At 37.5% G+C, this 17,503-nt stretch overlaps 1 protein-coding gene across 1 annotated transcript in view; it reads right to left on the bottom strand.

Moving 5' to 3' along the window:
• DNAH8 (dynein axonemal heavy chain 8) overlaps positions 1-17,503 on the bottom strand; it is a 322,160-nt gene that overhangs the window by 218,280 nt on the left and 86,377 nt on the right. Inside the window, exons 29-34 of the mRNA XM_065885438.1 lie at positions 15,606-15,710; positions 10,988-11,101; positions 8,259-8,321; positions 4,724-4,824; positions 1,388-1,525; positions 984-1,224 (exon numbers count right to left, since the gene is read on the bottom strand). Of these exons, the coding sequence (XP_065741510.1) occupies positions 984-1,224; positions 1,388-1,525; positions 4,724-4,824; positions 8,259-8,321; positions 10,988-11,101; positions 15,606-15,710 (762 nt within the window). The remainder of the gene's footprint in view (positions 1-983; positions 1,225-1,387; positions 1,526-4,723; positions 4,825-8,258; positions 8,322-10,987; positions 11,102-15,605; positions 15,711-17,503) is intronic.

Raw genomic sequence — 17,503 nt, 5'->3', positions numbered from 1 at the left:
TGGATAAAGAAAATGTGGTATATTTATATAAAATGGAATGTTATTTAAATGTAAAAAGAAGGAAATCCTGCCATTTGTGACAACATGGATGAATGGACTTTGAGGGCACTATGCTAAGTGAAATGAGTCAGACAGAAAAAGACAAATACCATATGATCTCATTTATATGCAGAATCTAAACAAAAACAGAACACCAGAAACATAGATATATAGAACAGATTGGTCATTTCCAAACAGAGTGGGTAAAATGGGTGAAGGTGACTAAGGAGTACAAACATCCAGTTATAAAATGAATACGTTCTTGGGATGTAATGTATAGCATAGTGACTATAGTTAATAATACTGTATTGTATTTAAAAGCTGCTACGAGAGTAGACCCTAAAATTTCTCATCATAGGAAAAAAATTGTAACTATATGTGGTGATGGATGTTAATTAGACATATTTTAGTGATCATTTCACAATGTATTCATATATTGAGTCATTACGTTGTACACCTGAAACTAATATGGTATAGATTATACCTCATTTAAAAGAAAGGATTTGATGCAAACACTAAGCATAGAAAAAGGAAAAGAACCAATTAAAAATCTTAGAAAGGAAAGATATAATAATTTAAAATATTTAATAGACTAATAGTAAAAAAGCATAGAATTAGAAGTTTGAAAAATGTTCTGAGAAATTCACCAAGAACACAATACAGAAAGAAACAGAATTTTTTAAATGGCGGTTTAGTTAAGGGACAAGGAGGATAGACTGAGGAGCTCCAAAACTAAAATATTCCAAATAATCATATTATTTCCTTGAGTTACAGCATTATTTTGCAAAATCAAGGAATGTTCAGGATCATTTCAAGTTTTGAGAGTGCATTATATAGGGCAATCAATACACCCTCGAATAACATGTTTATTTGTACAGTTTTCAGAAAAGAAAAAGGAAAGATTCTTTAATAGATCATTTGTAAGACCTTATAATCTTATGTACCTCAATGTCATCCTTATTTTTAAGGAGTGGTGCTTCCATAATATTTCTAAGACAAAAAGAATCCAATTCCACATCAAATGGGGTTCCAGTTAACTCAGAGATTCGATCCCAGTGTCTCTGTTTCATTGCCTTATTGGTCATCATTTCTAGTAGAGGACATGACTCACTGAAATCATCAATTCTTTTTTTCAGATCCAAAAAAGCTTGCCAATCTTTAAGTCCTTTTGGCAGTTTATGACATCTTTCAGAAAAAAAAAGAAAAAATTATTTCATCTACACATTTCTTTGAAGAAGGTGTTATGAATATACAGCAATATATCAGAGGATAAATTCATTTGTGAAATACCTATGGGATCCTAAGATAGGCACTATAAACAGTTAAGTTTAATTCAATTGAAACTCACCTGCTTTGAAACTCCTGCAGTTCTGCATTAATTTTTTCAATGTCTACATCTCCCCAAAGTATTTCATAATAACCACTAATATTGCCCATTACAGTATCATATAGTCCATACAGCTTCTGCAGCAAGTTGAGTTCCTTTCTGGAAACCAAATAATTAAGTCATTACATAACATATATTTAAAAAATAAATTCCATTATTGGATAGGAAGAATTCATCTAATCAAATTATTTCACATATTATGTGTATCATATCTTATGTACACCAACACGCATACACTCCTGTTGGTTTCCAAACAAAGACTTTATTAAAAGCTCCATCAATTAAAGTTTATAGCTTTCAAATATTCCAAATTATACTATGACATGACATTAACAAATGGTTTGATTATTACAACAATACCAATCATTGCAAACAATCTGACCAAAATTTGTTGACGCGATCAAAGATAAGGCTAAGGTTTTATTTGACTTTTTTCTTTCAAACACAAGCTAGATTTTTATGATTATGTCTGCCTTTTAAGTCTGACTTTAAACATCACTCTCCTATCAAAAGCTTTCCCTCATGTGCTCAGATGGAGTTATATCCAAAACAAGAATAAAAGGAGGGATTCTGGGTCCAAGTAAAGGAAAATTTCTTCGTGTGTAAAACACCAAAAATTGACCACTCAACAGAGTTTGTGGATTCTCCCAGGAATTCCTCAACCCTTAGCATACCATAAGGGTCCACTGAATCCAATTTTAGTTTTTTTATTTTATTTCTTGAGTAGCTCTAATTTTTTGTAAGGATTGAGAGTTACTTTTATTATTTATTATAGATAATCAGCAACCAAAGATAAATTTGCTTATATTTTTGATGGAGTAAAACTCATTCTATCTTGTGTTGACCTAAAACAAATAGACTGCCAGTTGTTTCTCCAGAAAAAATGTGTTACTCAGGATCAGTAGAAAATTGCAATTCTGGGTCTGCAACCATGGTGAGCCATGTGCAAGTCCCCAAATGGCAAGGGAAGGAGAATAGGAAGTTGGAGGGCTAAACAGAGTCCATGGGTTTTCATTGGCTGAGTTGTTGTCAGGAAAGAAGAGGAGTCTTTCCTCTTGTTGGGCTCTGCTAATGTTGCAGAGCATGAAAGCTCCCCCTTCTTGTCTCCTGACTCTATTTAATTGAGGTTTCTGTTTATTAATTTTTTACTCTTGCAATTACCAAGATGCACAGGACCTTTTTATAAATCTAAGATACATTCTGGAATCTTAGCTATTTTTTTTCAGTTCTTGTTTCATTTTTCTAATTCATCATCCTAGAAATTATTTCATTATTAATCACTGATTATTCCCAATTAAACTAAAAATGACTAAAACAATAAGAAAAATGAATGATGAAATCTCTTATAAAGAGATGGTGCAACAGTGAAAAAATCATCACTACTGCATCGTCCTTCAAATTTCTTATTGTGTTGCTAAAACAGTGCATCATCTTTCAAGAAAGTATAAAAAAGAACTCTAGAGACACCATTTTTGTAGTCTTTTGATTTTTGTTTATTTAACTTTCACCTAATACAGTTAAGAATTCAGTTCTTTTCATTTTCTACCTAAAACAGCAAAAGAATAAAACTGACAAAGGAAGGTGCTTCCCAAGTATTAAACAGAAAAGAGACAGAAAGCAATGCTCTAGACTCTAATTTTGATAGTGAAACTGATTGTGTAAGTGAAATCTCAGACTTTTGTGTCTTTACATGATAACCTGGATGGATTTTTTTTAAATTCAATAATGTATGAGTGAAAGATATATTTCCATAGGGGCAAGGGCTGTATCACGCAGTATTTTGCAACAAGAACCTAGAGCATCCCATTTTGTGAAAAAGATAAGTGACAGTGTTCTTTCATTATTTATATGTTTACATAAATTTTATTTGATATATTCCACAAGAAGAAAAATGTTGAAAGGAGATATGTATTCAAAGGAAATAGATGATGCAGAAATGAAAAAGTTAACTGATCATTCAAAAGTAAAGATTTTTGTATTTATAGTGCAAAAAAGATGGTGAACAAAATTATGACTGAGTTTTCAACAGTTTTGAGTTTTAACAATGCAAGTGCAAGAAAAAACATAAGTAATGAGAAGCTAGAAGTTATTGAAGATGGATTTGAAACCTGGAATCACTGTTTGCAGGATGGATATGCTCCAGGTTCATACATGACAGCTGATGAGCTGCACTCAAAAGTTGGTCTCCATTTCGTGTACATACGTCTTTAAACCAGGACATTATGGAGTAAAAGTTTGGCTTTTCTCTGCTTAAATTCTCATTAAATTTTCTAATAAAACTGCTTTTCACCATTCCTTTATCCTTACTTCTGAAAAGTGTTCATAATTACTTAAAAACATAAAAAATTAAAAGGGTCCATTGGTCCAGAAGGTAAATGAGAATGATTAGTTTTCCTAGAATACCGCAGGTCAAAATAAAACACTGATTCTCAGACTGGGTGTGCAAAAGAATTAACTAGAGAGTTTATAAAAATGCAGAATTGCTAGGACCCCATCCCAGAGATTCTGATTGAATGTCAGGGGAAAGGACCAGACATCGGCAATTCTAACACAATTAGTAATTGGGTTAAGCTTAGCAAATGCCTATTTTTAGGAAAAATAAAATACAAACCGTCTTCCCTAAATGGCTGAGGAATTCATTTCTCTTCAGACAATTTTAGGTACTTTGTGCCATGACATTTTCATGCTGGGATTTTGAAACAAGTCAACATAAAGTTCTAAAGCCAAGATCCTAATAAGCTAATACCATTGTTTTAATTTTGCCTTTGAAGAAAGTTATACTTAACATTCTACCAAAATATACTTGGTTAAATCCTAGATCCACTGTTTAAAAGCAACTGTTACTCTTTAAAATCAATTAAGTTCCTTGGCCTTCAATCTCAATGAATTCTATGCCTACCCGATAGGGAAAAGCACTTAGCATAAATGCAGTAAGAAGGAAGCAAGAGCCGAGCACGGCTATTCCTCTAAGTAAACAAAAGTTATCCGAAGTTGCAGTGCTTCTGTACAATTATTGACACTATTCAAAATCACGAAAAGAAAAAAAATAAAGCACAGGCTAAATATAGGCCATTAACGCCCAGAATTTTTGCAATGTATTTTCTACTCCCCTAGAACATTTATTTTGTATATGGGGACTGTGCATCCAGTGAGTCAGGAATAGCCAGGAATGAGGGAATTATTTAGGAGTTTTCCAAGCCAGACTCTTCTCTGCATGATGAAGGATTTAATGATGACATGATTCTTCTAACGGACAGTTAATTATTTATAATAAACATGTTCAATTTCTAAACTTACCTAATTTTGTGTAAAACCTCATAGTCAGTCACAGGCAACCCAAAAAGTTGTTCACCAGATGAATACGTAACGAATTTCCTCCACAGATCATCAAAATTGGCCTATAAAAGGTTTTTAAATTATAGTAAGATGTAATAAATTCAGAGCCCATTAAAGTAGAATTCCTTATAATCGGAATAAAAGCTACATTGAAGTTTATTGAATATTATCTATGAAACAAGGATTTGTGAAGCAAATTTATGCTGATACAAAGCTATCAGAAGAAAAGTTAAGCGTTTAGGAAATTAACTTTCAAGCATTCTGAAAGTAATCATTTTATGTAAAATTATTTCCTTAATAAATTAAGTGGTCCCCAGACTTACATTTTCAAGTTCCCATAAATACATCTGAAAGTAATGAAACTGCATTTTTAAAATTCTATAATTCAGACTTTTCTATTATTTTAGCCTGGTCATCTCTCCTACACGGTTCAAATGAGTGAAGCATTGGTATAATCCATTCAACCTTGCTTTCTCTACAAGCAAGTCTATAAAATAAAGAATTCCATTTTAACACCATTTGAAATAACTCAATTTAAATCAGCAAAGTTAATGTTCAGGTCTTTTGAACTGGAATTTGAATCTCCTATACTTAGAATGCTAAGTATTCACAGTGTTAAAAGCACAAAAGCAAACAGAAATTATTCACTTGTGACAAGATATGTGTGATCTACATAAATGGTGTAACATATCAGTAAGGATCCTAAATTTCCAGTCCTGGAAACTGTCTGTCATCAGACCTCACAGTGCTCAGATAATGATACAGATCTGACAGATACAGTAGCACATATTACAGGAGCCAAATCAGGAAGGTGTGAAGATGCAGGAGGAACTCCAACGAATTCTTCGTTCCTAGAGAGGAAGAGCCATTTTGCCCTTTTTCTATTCCTTGGTGGTCAGTATGGTGGTTACTCAATAAATGTACTGAACGAAAAGTCCATGGGACTATGTGGACATTAGGAAAGGAGAAACGAAAACTTCAAAGTTAGCATACACTTAAAGGACGACATTTAAAATCTTGGGGTTTTCTTTGTGGGGTTTTTTAAATTAATTTATTTATTTTTGGCTGCATTGTGTCTTCGTTGCTGCGTGCGGGCTTTCTCTAGTTGCAGTGAGCGGGGGCTACTCTTCGTTGCGGTGTGCAGGCTTCTCATTGCGGTGGTTTCTCTTGTTGCGGAGCATAGGTTCTAGTCGCATGGACTTCAGTAGTTGTGGCACGCGGGCTCAGCAGTCGTGGCGCACGGGCTTAGTTGCTCCGTGGCATGTGGGATCTTCCCGGACCAGGACTTGAACCCATGTCCCCCGCACTGGCAGGCAGATGCCTAACCACTGTGCCACCAGGGAAGTCCCTAAAATCTTGTTAATGTCATGAAGACTCCTGATGAATGCCAATCCCTCACCCCTTTTTCCACTCAGGTCCGAAATAACGTAAAAAGCACCAGCCAAACAGGAAACAAAATGCCAGCTTTGTCAGCAGCCAAGTACCCAGTAACTCCCCAAATCAGAGTAAAGTTGCATCAGAAAACACCACTGGGACCTGAGATGAGGCTCCTGCTTCTTCCCCAGATCTAGATCTTGGGTACCTGCTTTGGAGGGGGGAGGGAGAACACCTGCTTTTGAGAAGCGTTAGGTCTGCAAATCTGACCCCCAGCCATATATCCAGCCAGTTGCTCAGCAAACAGGCTGCTCAGCTTACAAGCCCAGGCACAGGCAGAAAGAAGGTACAAGGAGGCAAAAGATGGGCCCTACATTGCCTTTTCAATGAAGTGAACACACCCCTAGTAAAAGGGTGGCTCATTAAAGTCCCAGTTGTTGACTGATACATTGATAACTCCCAAGGGAAAGACAAGGAAGGGAGGCGTCTATCTTCATAATATACCCAGGCTCCAACCACTTTTCATCAACGCCAACGTCACCACTCTGGTCCAAGTTACTATCACCCCTCCCCTGGAATATTGCAATAGCCTCTTAATCAGTCTCCCCGCTTTTAGCCTTGACTCCTAATAATCTATTCTCAACGCAGTAGACAGACTGGCCCATGAAATCATAAGATCATGTCACTCATCTCACTCAGAGTCAAAGCCAGTGCCCCTCGGGGGCTGGCAAGGCTTCTAACAGTCTGTCCTCTCCTTAGCTCTCTGGACTTATTGCCACAACCATCTCCTTGCTCATTCTGTTCCAGCCGTGCTAATCTCCTGTTGCTTTTCTTACATGCTCTTACTCAGGGCTTTTGTACTGCTCTTCCCCTGCCTGGAAAGCTGCTCCTCCAGATAAACTGCCTGGCTCATTCTCTCACTTCCCCAGGTCTCTACTCAAATGTCACCTCTCAAGGAGGCCTTCCCTGGAGACCCTATTTTAAGTTTCACCTCCACTTTACATACACACGGCCTAGCACTTTATGCCCCTTCCCTGCCTTTTTCTTCCCTTGGCACTTATCACCATCCAACATTACTATCTATTGCTTTTATTGCTGAGAGGTTCCTCTTGGCTCAGCAGGCAGCCACCACATCAGCCTTAGTCCTGGCTCCTCCAGAGAGGAAGGCCTCTCCCTGGGACCCTGGCTCCAAATCTGAGGACTTCAGGTAGTAAAGGATCAGAGTTTCCTCCAGGGTACAGCATAAAGAGCTGGCAGGAGTGATGGGAGGAGCTGGTTTTAGTCCAAGAGTGATGGCCACAGTTCTGGAGAACCCCAACAATAACATGGGACTAGCCTTTTTATCTGAGGAGAACATATTTAGGTGAAAGGCTTGTGCCTGCTGCATCCCACGAAAACCCTTGCCGGCGGCACAAGGGTTATCTTACAGAAATCTACTGGGCCAGACCTACCCTCCTGCAATCAGGCAGCAGAGACATTGGGCTCAGGACAGATGATCTTGTCTACTTTGCATAAGTTTATTCCACTAGGGACCAGCTGCACTTCCTGCCTGCTCCAATGATCCTGAAGAAACACTTTTCTTATCAGGGTATGGCTTTCCTATTTTAAAACACGCAAATCAAGGGAGATGCTTGAAAATTAGATGTCATATGAAAAATTCCAGTTGGTTATGATGGAAAAAGCCTGAACTACCCCTACCAATCTCAGGAGAACCTGCAGTTTAAGAGGTTCCATCCAAACTGATTGAACCTTTCTGGCAAAAGTGTGCATGGAACCAACCTGAACCATCCATGGAACCTCCATATAAAGCAACAAAAACAAGATTACTGACTACTCCATTTATTTGGTTTGGGGTGAAAAACCCAATCATCAAGAGATATGAAGTAACCTCCAACATAGGTAAAGGAATATTTAGAAATACCTACCCAGTATGTGGCAAAACTAAAGCATAAATTACAGAAAGCCTTCATATGGCTAGATTTGCTGCAAAACCTGGGTATTCCTAGTAAAGAAAACACTGGTTTTTGGACAACAGCTCTATATTTCCTGGTGGGATGACTGTGGAAGCCACCTAAGTATAAATGCAGGGGATGTAAATGTAACCAAAAAAATGTAGTTTTACCTGAAATATCTGTAACCTGTTGCTAGCTTCTTGGGGTGGTATATTTGGAACCATGGGTCCTTCCTGTAATGAATAATATAATCTGCATTTTAATCCCTAATCACATGTATTTATCTATTTATTAGGTTTATTACTTCCTTTTAAACAAAAACCATGATTTTTAATTTATATGATCTAATTTTGTCCTGTACATGAAGTTTTCATTTATTTTTTGCAACAGTTTTATTGAGATATAATTCACATATTATACAATCAACTCATTTAAAATGTACAGTTCAACTGTTTTTATTATATTCACAGACTATGATAACACTCAATTTTAGTATATTTTCATCACTGTAACTTCCATTCATTTTTTAAAGGACCTTGACACAGCTAATAAAAAATGTGATTAAATTACATCCTATATGAAGTTCGCAACACAAGAGCTCTGTTTCATTTCATTTATGATTATAAATGATGATGCTGTGGCTATGCATTAGAATAACTGAGATAGGGCTCTGAGAACAACCTTCTTTCAAGAATAGTCCAGCCCAATATGGAAACAGAGACACACATAAGGCTGAATACTTGGAAGAAGCAGAAGGCGGTCTCTGGTGGCCATGAGCGAGAAAACAGTTGCAAAAAAGATCCCAAATGGTCTGTACAATCATGAATATTATGGATATCCTAAATAATATGCAAGACTGCCAGTGTAATAGAATAATAGAGCAATAAAATGTTGACTAATCAAACCAAAAGAGATGTTTAGTACACATTAAAAAGAAGTGTTATATAAAAGTATGAAATTAGAACACTCCCTAACACCATACACAAAAATAAACTCAAAATGGATTAAAGACCTAATGTAAGGCCAGACACTATCAAACTCTTAGAGGAAAACATAGGCAGAACACTCTATGACATCAATCACGGCAAGATCCTTTTTGACCCACCTCCTAGAGAAATGGAAATAAAAACAAAAATAAACAAATGGGAACTAATGAAACTTAAAAGCTTTTGCACAGCAAAGGAAACCATAAACAAGACCAAAAGACAACCCTCAGAATGGGAGAAAATATTTGCTAATGAAGCAACTGACAAAGGATTAATCTCCAAGATTTATAAGCAGCTCATGCAGCTCAATAACAAAAAAACAAACAACCCCATCCAAAAATGGGCAGAAGACCTAAATAGACATTTCTCCAAAGAAGATATACAGATTGCCAACAAACACATGAAAGGATGCTCAACATCATTAATCATTAGAGAAATGCAAATCAAAACTACAATGAGATATCATCTCACACCAGTCAGAATGGCCATCATCAAAAAAATCTAGAAACAATAAATGCTGAAGAGGATGTGGAGAAAAGGGAACATTCTTGCACTGTTGGTGGGAATGTAGATTGATACAGCCACTATGGAGAACAGTATGGGGGTTCCTTACAGAACTAAAAATAGAATTACCATACGACCCAGAAATCCCACTACTGGGCATATACCCTGAGAAAACCATAATTCAAAAAGGGTCATGTACCAAAATGTTCATTGCAGCTCTATTTACAATAGCCAGGACATGGAAGCAACCTAAGTGTCCATCATCGGATGAATGGATAAAGAAGATGTGGCACATATATACAATGGAATATTACTCAGCCATAAAAAGAAACGAAATTAAGTTATTTGTAGTGAGGTGGATGGACCTACAGTCTGTCATATAGAGTGAAATAAGTCAGAAAGAGAAAAACAAATACCGTATGCTAACACATATATATGGAATCTAAGAAAAAAAAAAAAGGTCTTGAAGAACCTAGGGGTAAGATGGGAATAAAGACACAGACCTACTAGCAAATGGACTTGAGGATACGGGGAGGGGAATGGTAAGCTATGACAAAGTGAGCGAGTGGCATGGACATATATACACTACCAAATGTAAAATAGATAGCTAGTGGGAAGCAGCCGCAAAGCACAGGGAGATCAGCTCACTGGTTTGTGACCACCTAGAGGGGTGGGATAGGGAGGGTGGGAGGGAGGGAGATGCAAGAGGGAAGAGATATGGGAACATATGTATATGTATAACTGATTCACTTTGTTATAAAGCAGAAACTAACACACCATTGTAAAGCAATTATACTCCAATAAAGATGTTTAAAAAAATGTTATAAAAGTAGCGCCAAGGGCTTAAATTATCTTATGATTTCAGATCGACTGTGACCACTAAAAGAAAGTAGAATATTTTAGGGGACTATATCCAACTTCTGAGTTTAACTTCAAAGAGGTCGACCATTAATCAGTCATTATACCAGATTGAATAGTCTGTGGGACTGACCACGGATGACATTTATTTTTTATGTTCAGTGACCCTTTTGGTTCTCTAAGAGTTAGTGGGAAAAAAATCAGTTGCATAACCCTGGCATTAGGGCATTTATAGTTTCTTACAGCCTTCCAACAACTGTATTACATTTTAATTATGAGTATTCTGGTCTTGAGAAAGGACAAAAGCAGACTTTGTTCCTTCCACAATTTCCAAAGTTGTTGCTCCTTTTAGCAGTTAAATCTTCTCTCTTTCTACATGAAACATGCTTAAAGGACGAGCTATCCCCCCTTTTTAATAGCTGCAAATATGCAAAGATAGCCTCTTACATACAATGTACAAATCACAGTGTATTTCTCAGGGTTCATTACTTTCACCTCATATAAACATACCACCAAACATCTTAACACACAGCATGCAACACTTAAATTACCGTCTCATATGCTTCTGCAAAATTCATTACATCCTCACGAAAAACTTCTATGGATTCTAGTAGACTACTTTTAAACTTTAGCTGCACGTGAACTAGTTCATCTTGTACAGAAACCTGGAATAAAAAAGAATATTCAATGTGAGAGTGAAAGTAATGTATTTAAATGAAAACTACAATTTTACTCCAGCAAGTTTGTTATCTCAAAGATGTACTGTATGAACAAGGATGTCTCTGCAATGTTATTTGTTAAAAAAAAAAAGAAAAACACAGAAATAAACAATCCAAATGCACCATCAAGAGACTCAGATCATTCTAGTTCATGACCCAAGAGGCAAACCTATCTAACTGCAGTTAGGAAAACATTTTCTGGCTGACCCAGTTCCGGCCAAGGAAACAGTTACTACTGTGGGCCCAGTCTGAGTCACATGCTGTCTCTGGGACCAGGCCACAGCCTGGGATTAACAATTTCTAGTAGGTTCACATGGTTCCAATAATTGGAGCAGTTCCCTCTAAGAAAATGATATTACTCTTGGTTTAAAAAAATAGCAAATATGTCTTCCACAATGGTCTTCAAAGCTTCTGCTTAAACCTGCATTCCTAATAGTTAGCACTTAACTCATGTTTTCTCTCTGCCAGGCTCTTTACATATGTTAACTCATTTAATGCTCACAACCATCCTGCGTGGTAAATACTAATATTATACCCATTTTACAAGTGAGAAAACCGAGGCCCACAGAGACTAACTTCCTCAACGTCCTAGCACCAGTATGAGACAAGGTCAAGATTCAAAGCCTGGCAGTGTGGTTCCAGGGCTCTTGCTCTTAACTGCTCTCAACAATAGCATCTTTCTGGGTTGGCACATATACTGCTTTAAGCTTAATAATGGTGACTGTAGTAAAGACTGGGTCAGTAGGTTTAACACTTACAGAGAAATGGCAGAAAAACCCAAGTGAATCTGTTAAATTGAACAATAATAGAAAACTGGGCTTCACTAAATCTCAACAGAGGGCTCCCCATTTCCTTGCTAAGACTCACTGTCTAGACTAACCAGCAAGCACTTTTCAAATTAAGTGATTAGTCAATAGTGAACTTAAATAGAAATAAGCATTGAAAAAGTATTTTATGTACATCATCTCAAGCCTCATAACTGCATTTTTAAAAGCTTCTAAAATATTCCTAAAGGGCCACATGAAGAAACTGAGAAACAAAGGTTATTAACTTGCATAAGATCACCCAACTGGCTGGTGGCAGAGCCAGAATCACAAGTCATGACCCCAAATTCAGCTCTGTGTCCTTGCTACTGTGCCTTGCTTCAATCTCAGTGACAAATCTTTCCATAAACAGGAAATTTTAAGCCAACATTAATTAATTAATATTCAATAAAAATTTTTAGTATAATTAAAGAATCTGGACCCTCCCTTGGGGTTCACTTTTTTTTTTTTTTCTGCGGTAGGCGGGCCTCTCACTGTTGTGGCCTCTCCTGTTGCGGAGCACAGGCTCCGGACGCGCAGGCTCAGCGGCCATGGCTCACTGGCACAGCCACTCTGCGGCATGTGGGATCTTCCCGGACCGGGGCACGAACCCGTGTCCCCTGCACCGGCAGGCGGACTCTCAACCACTGCGCCACCAGGGAAGCCCCTTCGGGTTCACCTTTAATGGCTAAATATTTACCAACTTCAAAAATGCTTAGAGAGATTTATAGCTATAAACGCCAACATTAAAAGAAAAAGACCTCAAATCAGTAACCTAACCATCCACCTTAACAAACTAGACAAAGAAAAACAAACTAAACCCAAAGCAAGCAAAAGGAAGAAAATAATTTAAAAAGAGCACAAATAAATGATAAAGAGAATAAAAAAAATAGAGAAAATCAACAAACTAAAAGTTTCTTCCTTGAAAAGAGCAACAGAAGTGACAAAACTTTACCTAGTCTAACCTAGAATAAAGGAGAAAGGACTCAAATTACTAAAATTAGGAGAGAAAGAAGGGACATCACTACTTACTTTACAGAAATAAAAAGGATTATAAAGACACAATTAACAGAGTAAACAGGCACCCTATAGAATGGGAGAAAATATTTGCTAATCATATATCTGATAAGAAGTTAATATCCAGAATATATAAAGAACTTCCACCACCCAACAACAACAAACAACCCAACTTAAAACTAGGCAAGAGGGCTTCCCTGGTGGCACAGTAGTTGGGAATCTGCCTGCCGATGTGGGGGACACAGGTTCGTGCCCTGGTCCAGGGGGATCCCACGTGCCGCGGAGCGGCTGGGCCTGTGAGCCATGGCCGCTGGGCCTGCGCGTCTGGAGCCTGTGCTCCACAATGGGAGAGGCCACAGCGGTGAGAGGTCTGCGTACCGCAAAAAAACAAAAAAACTAGGCAAGATATACAAATGGCCAACAAGCATATGAAAAGATGCTCAACATCACTTTTCATTAGGGAAATGCAAATCAAAACCACAATGAGATACCACCTCACCCATTAGGATGCCTACTATCAAGGACACAGAAAATAACAAGTGTTGGTGAGCCTGTGGAGAAATTGGAACCCTTGCGCACTGTTGCTGGGAATGTAAAATGGTGCAGCTGCTATGGAACACCGTATGGCAGTTCTAAAAAACTGAAAATAGAATTACTATATGATCCATCAATTCTATTCCTGGGTGTACCCAAAAGAACTGAAAGCAGGTCTCAAAGAGATATCTGTACACCCATGTCCATAGTAGCATTATTCACAACAGCCAAAGGGTGGGAGAAACACAAGTGCCCACTGATGGATGAATGAATAAACAAAATGTGGTATATGCTGCATATGAGGGAATATTATGCAGCATTGTAAAGGAAGGAAATTCTGACATATCCTACAACATGGATGAATCTTGAGGACATTATGCTAACTGAAATAAGTCAGTTACATAAAGAAAAATACTGTATGATTTCACTTATATGAGGAAACTGAAGGAGTCAAATTCATAAAGACAAAGTAGAACGGTAGTTTCCAGGAACTGGGGAAAGGGTGAAATGGGGAATTGTTGTTTAATGGGTAGATTCAGTTTTGCAATATGAAAAAGTTCTGGAGATTGGATGCACAACCATGTGAACACACTTAACACTACTGAACTCCACACTTAAAAATGATTAAGATGGTAAGTTTTAGGTTATGTGTATTTTACCACAATTTTTTTAACCTTAGTACAACGCTACTATAATCAAGACTGGCATAGGGGTAGACATATGGATCAACAGAATAGAATTGAGAGTCCAGATATAAACCCTTAGATTTATGGTTAACTGATTTTCTCCAGGGTGCCAAGACAATTCATTGGTGAAAGGATAGTCTTTACAACAAACGGCACTGAGACATCAGGATATCCACATGCTTTTACATGATGTTGGACCCCTAACTCACACCATATACAAAAATCAACTCAAAATGTATCAAAGACCTAAATGTAAGGGTAAAATTATAAAACTCTCATAAGAAAACACAGTAGTGACTCTTCGTGACCCTGGATTAGGCAATGGTTTCCTATATACAATACCAAAACACAAACAACGAAAGAAAAAATAGACAAATTGGACTTCATCAAAATTTAAAATTTTTGTACTTCAAAGGACACCATCAAGAAAGTGAAAAAACCCAACAAATGAGAGAAAATGTTTGCAAATCCTTTGATTAAGGGACTTACATCCAGAATATATAAAGAACTCTTACAACTCAAAGAGACAACCCAATTTAAAACACAAGAAAAGGATTTAAATTCACCTTTCTTCAAAGAAGATATACAAATGGCCGGTAAGTACATGTAAAGATGCTAAGAATTATTGGACATTAGGAAAATGAAGTACTGGTACGTGAGACAATATGGATAAGCCTTGACAACATTACTGTAAGTGAAAGAAGCCAGTCACAAAAGACTACATATTATATGATTCTATCTATATTAAGTGTCCAGAAAAGGCAAATCCATAGAGACAAAAAAGTAGTGGTTGCCAGGGGCTGGGGTAAGGAGGAAAATGAAGAGTGATTACTAATGGGTATGGGGTTGCTTTTGGGGTGAAGAAAATATTCTAAAATTAGATAATGATGGTTGTCATGCAACTCTGTGCATATATTAACAATCACAGAATTGTATACTTTGAAATGGTGAATGTTATAGTACGTGGATTATATCTCAATAAAGCTTTTAAGATAATATATACTAAGCTTTTTAAAGGTTTGAAATGTATTTTTTTCTGGAGATAGTGACTTAATAAAAAAGTAAGAATTGGGACTTCCCTGGTGGTCCAGTGGTAAAGAACCGCCTTCCAATGCAGGGGACGCGGGTTCGATCCCTGGTCAGGGAACTAAGATCCCACATGCTGCGGGGCAACCAAGTCCACACACCACAACTACTCAGCTCGCCCGCCTCAGCAAGAGAGCCTGCATGCCGCAAACTACAGAGCTCACATGCTCTGGAGCCCACATGCCACAACTAGAGAAGAGAAAACCCACATGCACGCCACAACTAGAGAGAAGCCCATGTGCCACAGTAAAGAGCCAGTGTACCATAACTAAGACCCAACACAGCAATAAAAAAAAAAAAAGTAAGAATTAAATTTGCACTTACAGCTTTACTCTGCAATTTGTTGAAAGAATATCTCAAGGTATCAACTGCTTCTGATTCTTCTTTGGTTACTTCAACTTCAAATCTGTTTAAAATAGCATAGGCTTCCTGTGGGGTGGGGGTAGAGTTCAGAAACATCACAAGGAATATAATTGCCAAATGACTTAGATGCCTTCTAAAGACACATTCCTATGTCTTCAAAGACTAGAAGAATGGGTCCCAAAATTAAACGTGTATAAAAAGGTCCTTTAGATTATCACTGGCATCAGATATTGACTCTAGATCCCAGGCCCTGAAATCTGAATTTAATAAGCACCAAGGTGATTCTGGTGGAGAGTAGGCAAATCGCTTTGAGATACTATCCTCGGAAAAACTCCCTGGAATAATTTTCTGCCTCTCTCCTCCTTGATCTTGTGACAACACCGTGCAAAATGTTTTCTCATACTCTATTAAGATATGGGTTGGCTATATAAGGAATGGAATGAAATGACGATGTGGGAGATATTCTGAAGAACAGAAACTAATGAACAAACAAAACAAAAACAAATTCATAGATACAGAGAACAGACTGGTGGGTAACTAGAGAGGAAGGAGGTTGGAGGACGGTGAAATGGGTGAAGGGGGTCAACTGTATGGTGACAGGTGGTGACAAGACTTACAGTGGTGATCACTTTATAGTGCATACAAACATTGAATTACAATGTTGCACACCTGAAATCTGTATAATGTTATATACCAATTTTGCCTAAATTTTTTAAAGTGATGAGCTGGCAACTGGCTTTACCAAAAGAATTTATGCTGAAAAACTGAGCTTCGGCAGTCAGGAAAAAATGATATGATAATTTGTTAAATCTTGAGAAGCGAGTGGTCAGCATTCAAAATATCCAAATACTAAGATTTAAAGAAGTAGTAAAGGTATGAATTTCATTAGCTCCCAAAGTGTATAAACTCTAAATGGGTTCAAGAAAGCAATGCTCAGTCGTGAACACTGGGTACCAAAAGGAGGCAGGGGGAGTGCCAATTCCCCAGGTTTGCAGGCAATAAGGGAGTGCACCGTCCACAGAGAATTTAAAAAACAGTAATAAAATGAACTGAGTCTGATTTTTATTATCACCATGAGCCAGAAATTCTAAACATTAGTCATAAGTACCTGTGAGAGACAGAATAACAGCCTCCCCAATGTTATCCACACCCTAATCTCCAGAATCTGTGAATATGTCACCTTATGTGGCAAAAGGGACTTTGCAGATGTGATTAGTAAAAATATTTGAGATGGGGAGATTATCCTGTATTAGCCATGTGGGCCCAATGTAATCACAGAGGTCCATTTAAGGGAAAGAGGGAGGCAGGAGATTCAGAGTTAGAGATGTGATGACAGCAGCAGGGGTAGGAGTGATGGCACTGCTGGAAGGGAGCCAGGAGCCACCAAGGAATGCAAGCAGCCTCTAGAAGCTGGACAAAGCAAGGAAAGGGTTCTTCCCTAGAGCCCCTGCTGACATGTTGATTGTAGCCCCATAAGACCCATTTTCATACTTCTGACCTCTACAACTATAAAACAATTTGTTTTAAGCCATTAAGTTTATGGTAATTTGTTATAGGAGCAATAGGAACTAAAACAGTACTCTCCCCTAAAAACATCTCTTATTGATATAAATTCCAACAATTTACTATTGAGCCTAATTGGACCACTCCCACCATCTGTCCATGGTATGCCGCTGGTCATAGGTGAGACACATAACTGGTTTCTAAGAAAAGCCAAAGATATTTGGGGAACTTGTCTAACATGTCAGGACTGAAGTGAGAGAATACAACCATTCTTTTCTGTAAAATGTAAGTGCCAGCATAAAAAAATGAACAGTGTCTAGACCAGTACAGCATTATGAATATATTAATATTCCTTC

Source organism: Phocoena phocoena, chromosome 10 (genome assembly GCF_963924675.1).
Source record: "Phocoena phocoena chromosome 10, mPhoPho1.1, whole genome shotgun sequence".
Classification (NCBI taxonomy): domain Eukaryota; kingdom Metazoa; phylum Chordata; class Mammalia; order Artiodactyla; family Phocoenidae; genus Phocoena; species Phocoena phocoena.
The sequence above is the reverse complement of the archived record's forward strand: the minus strand, read 5'-3'. Positions and strand labels throughout refer to the sequence as shown.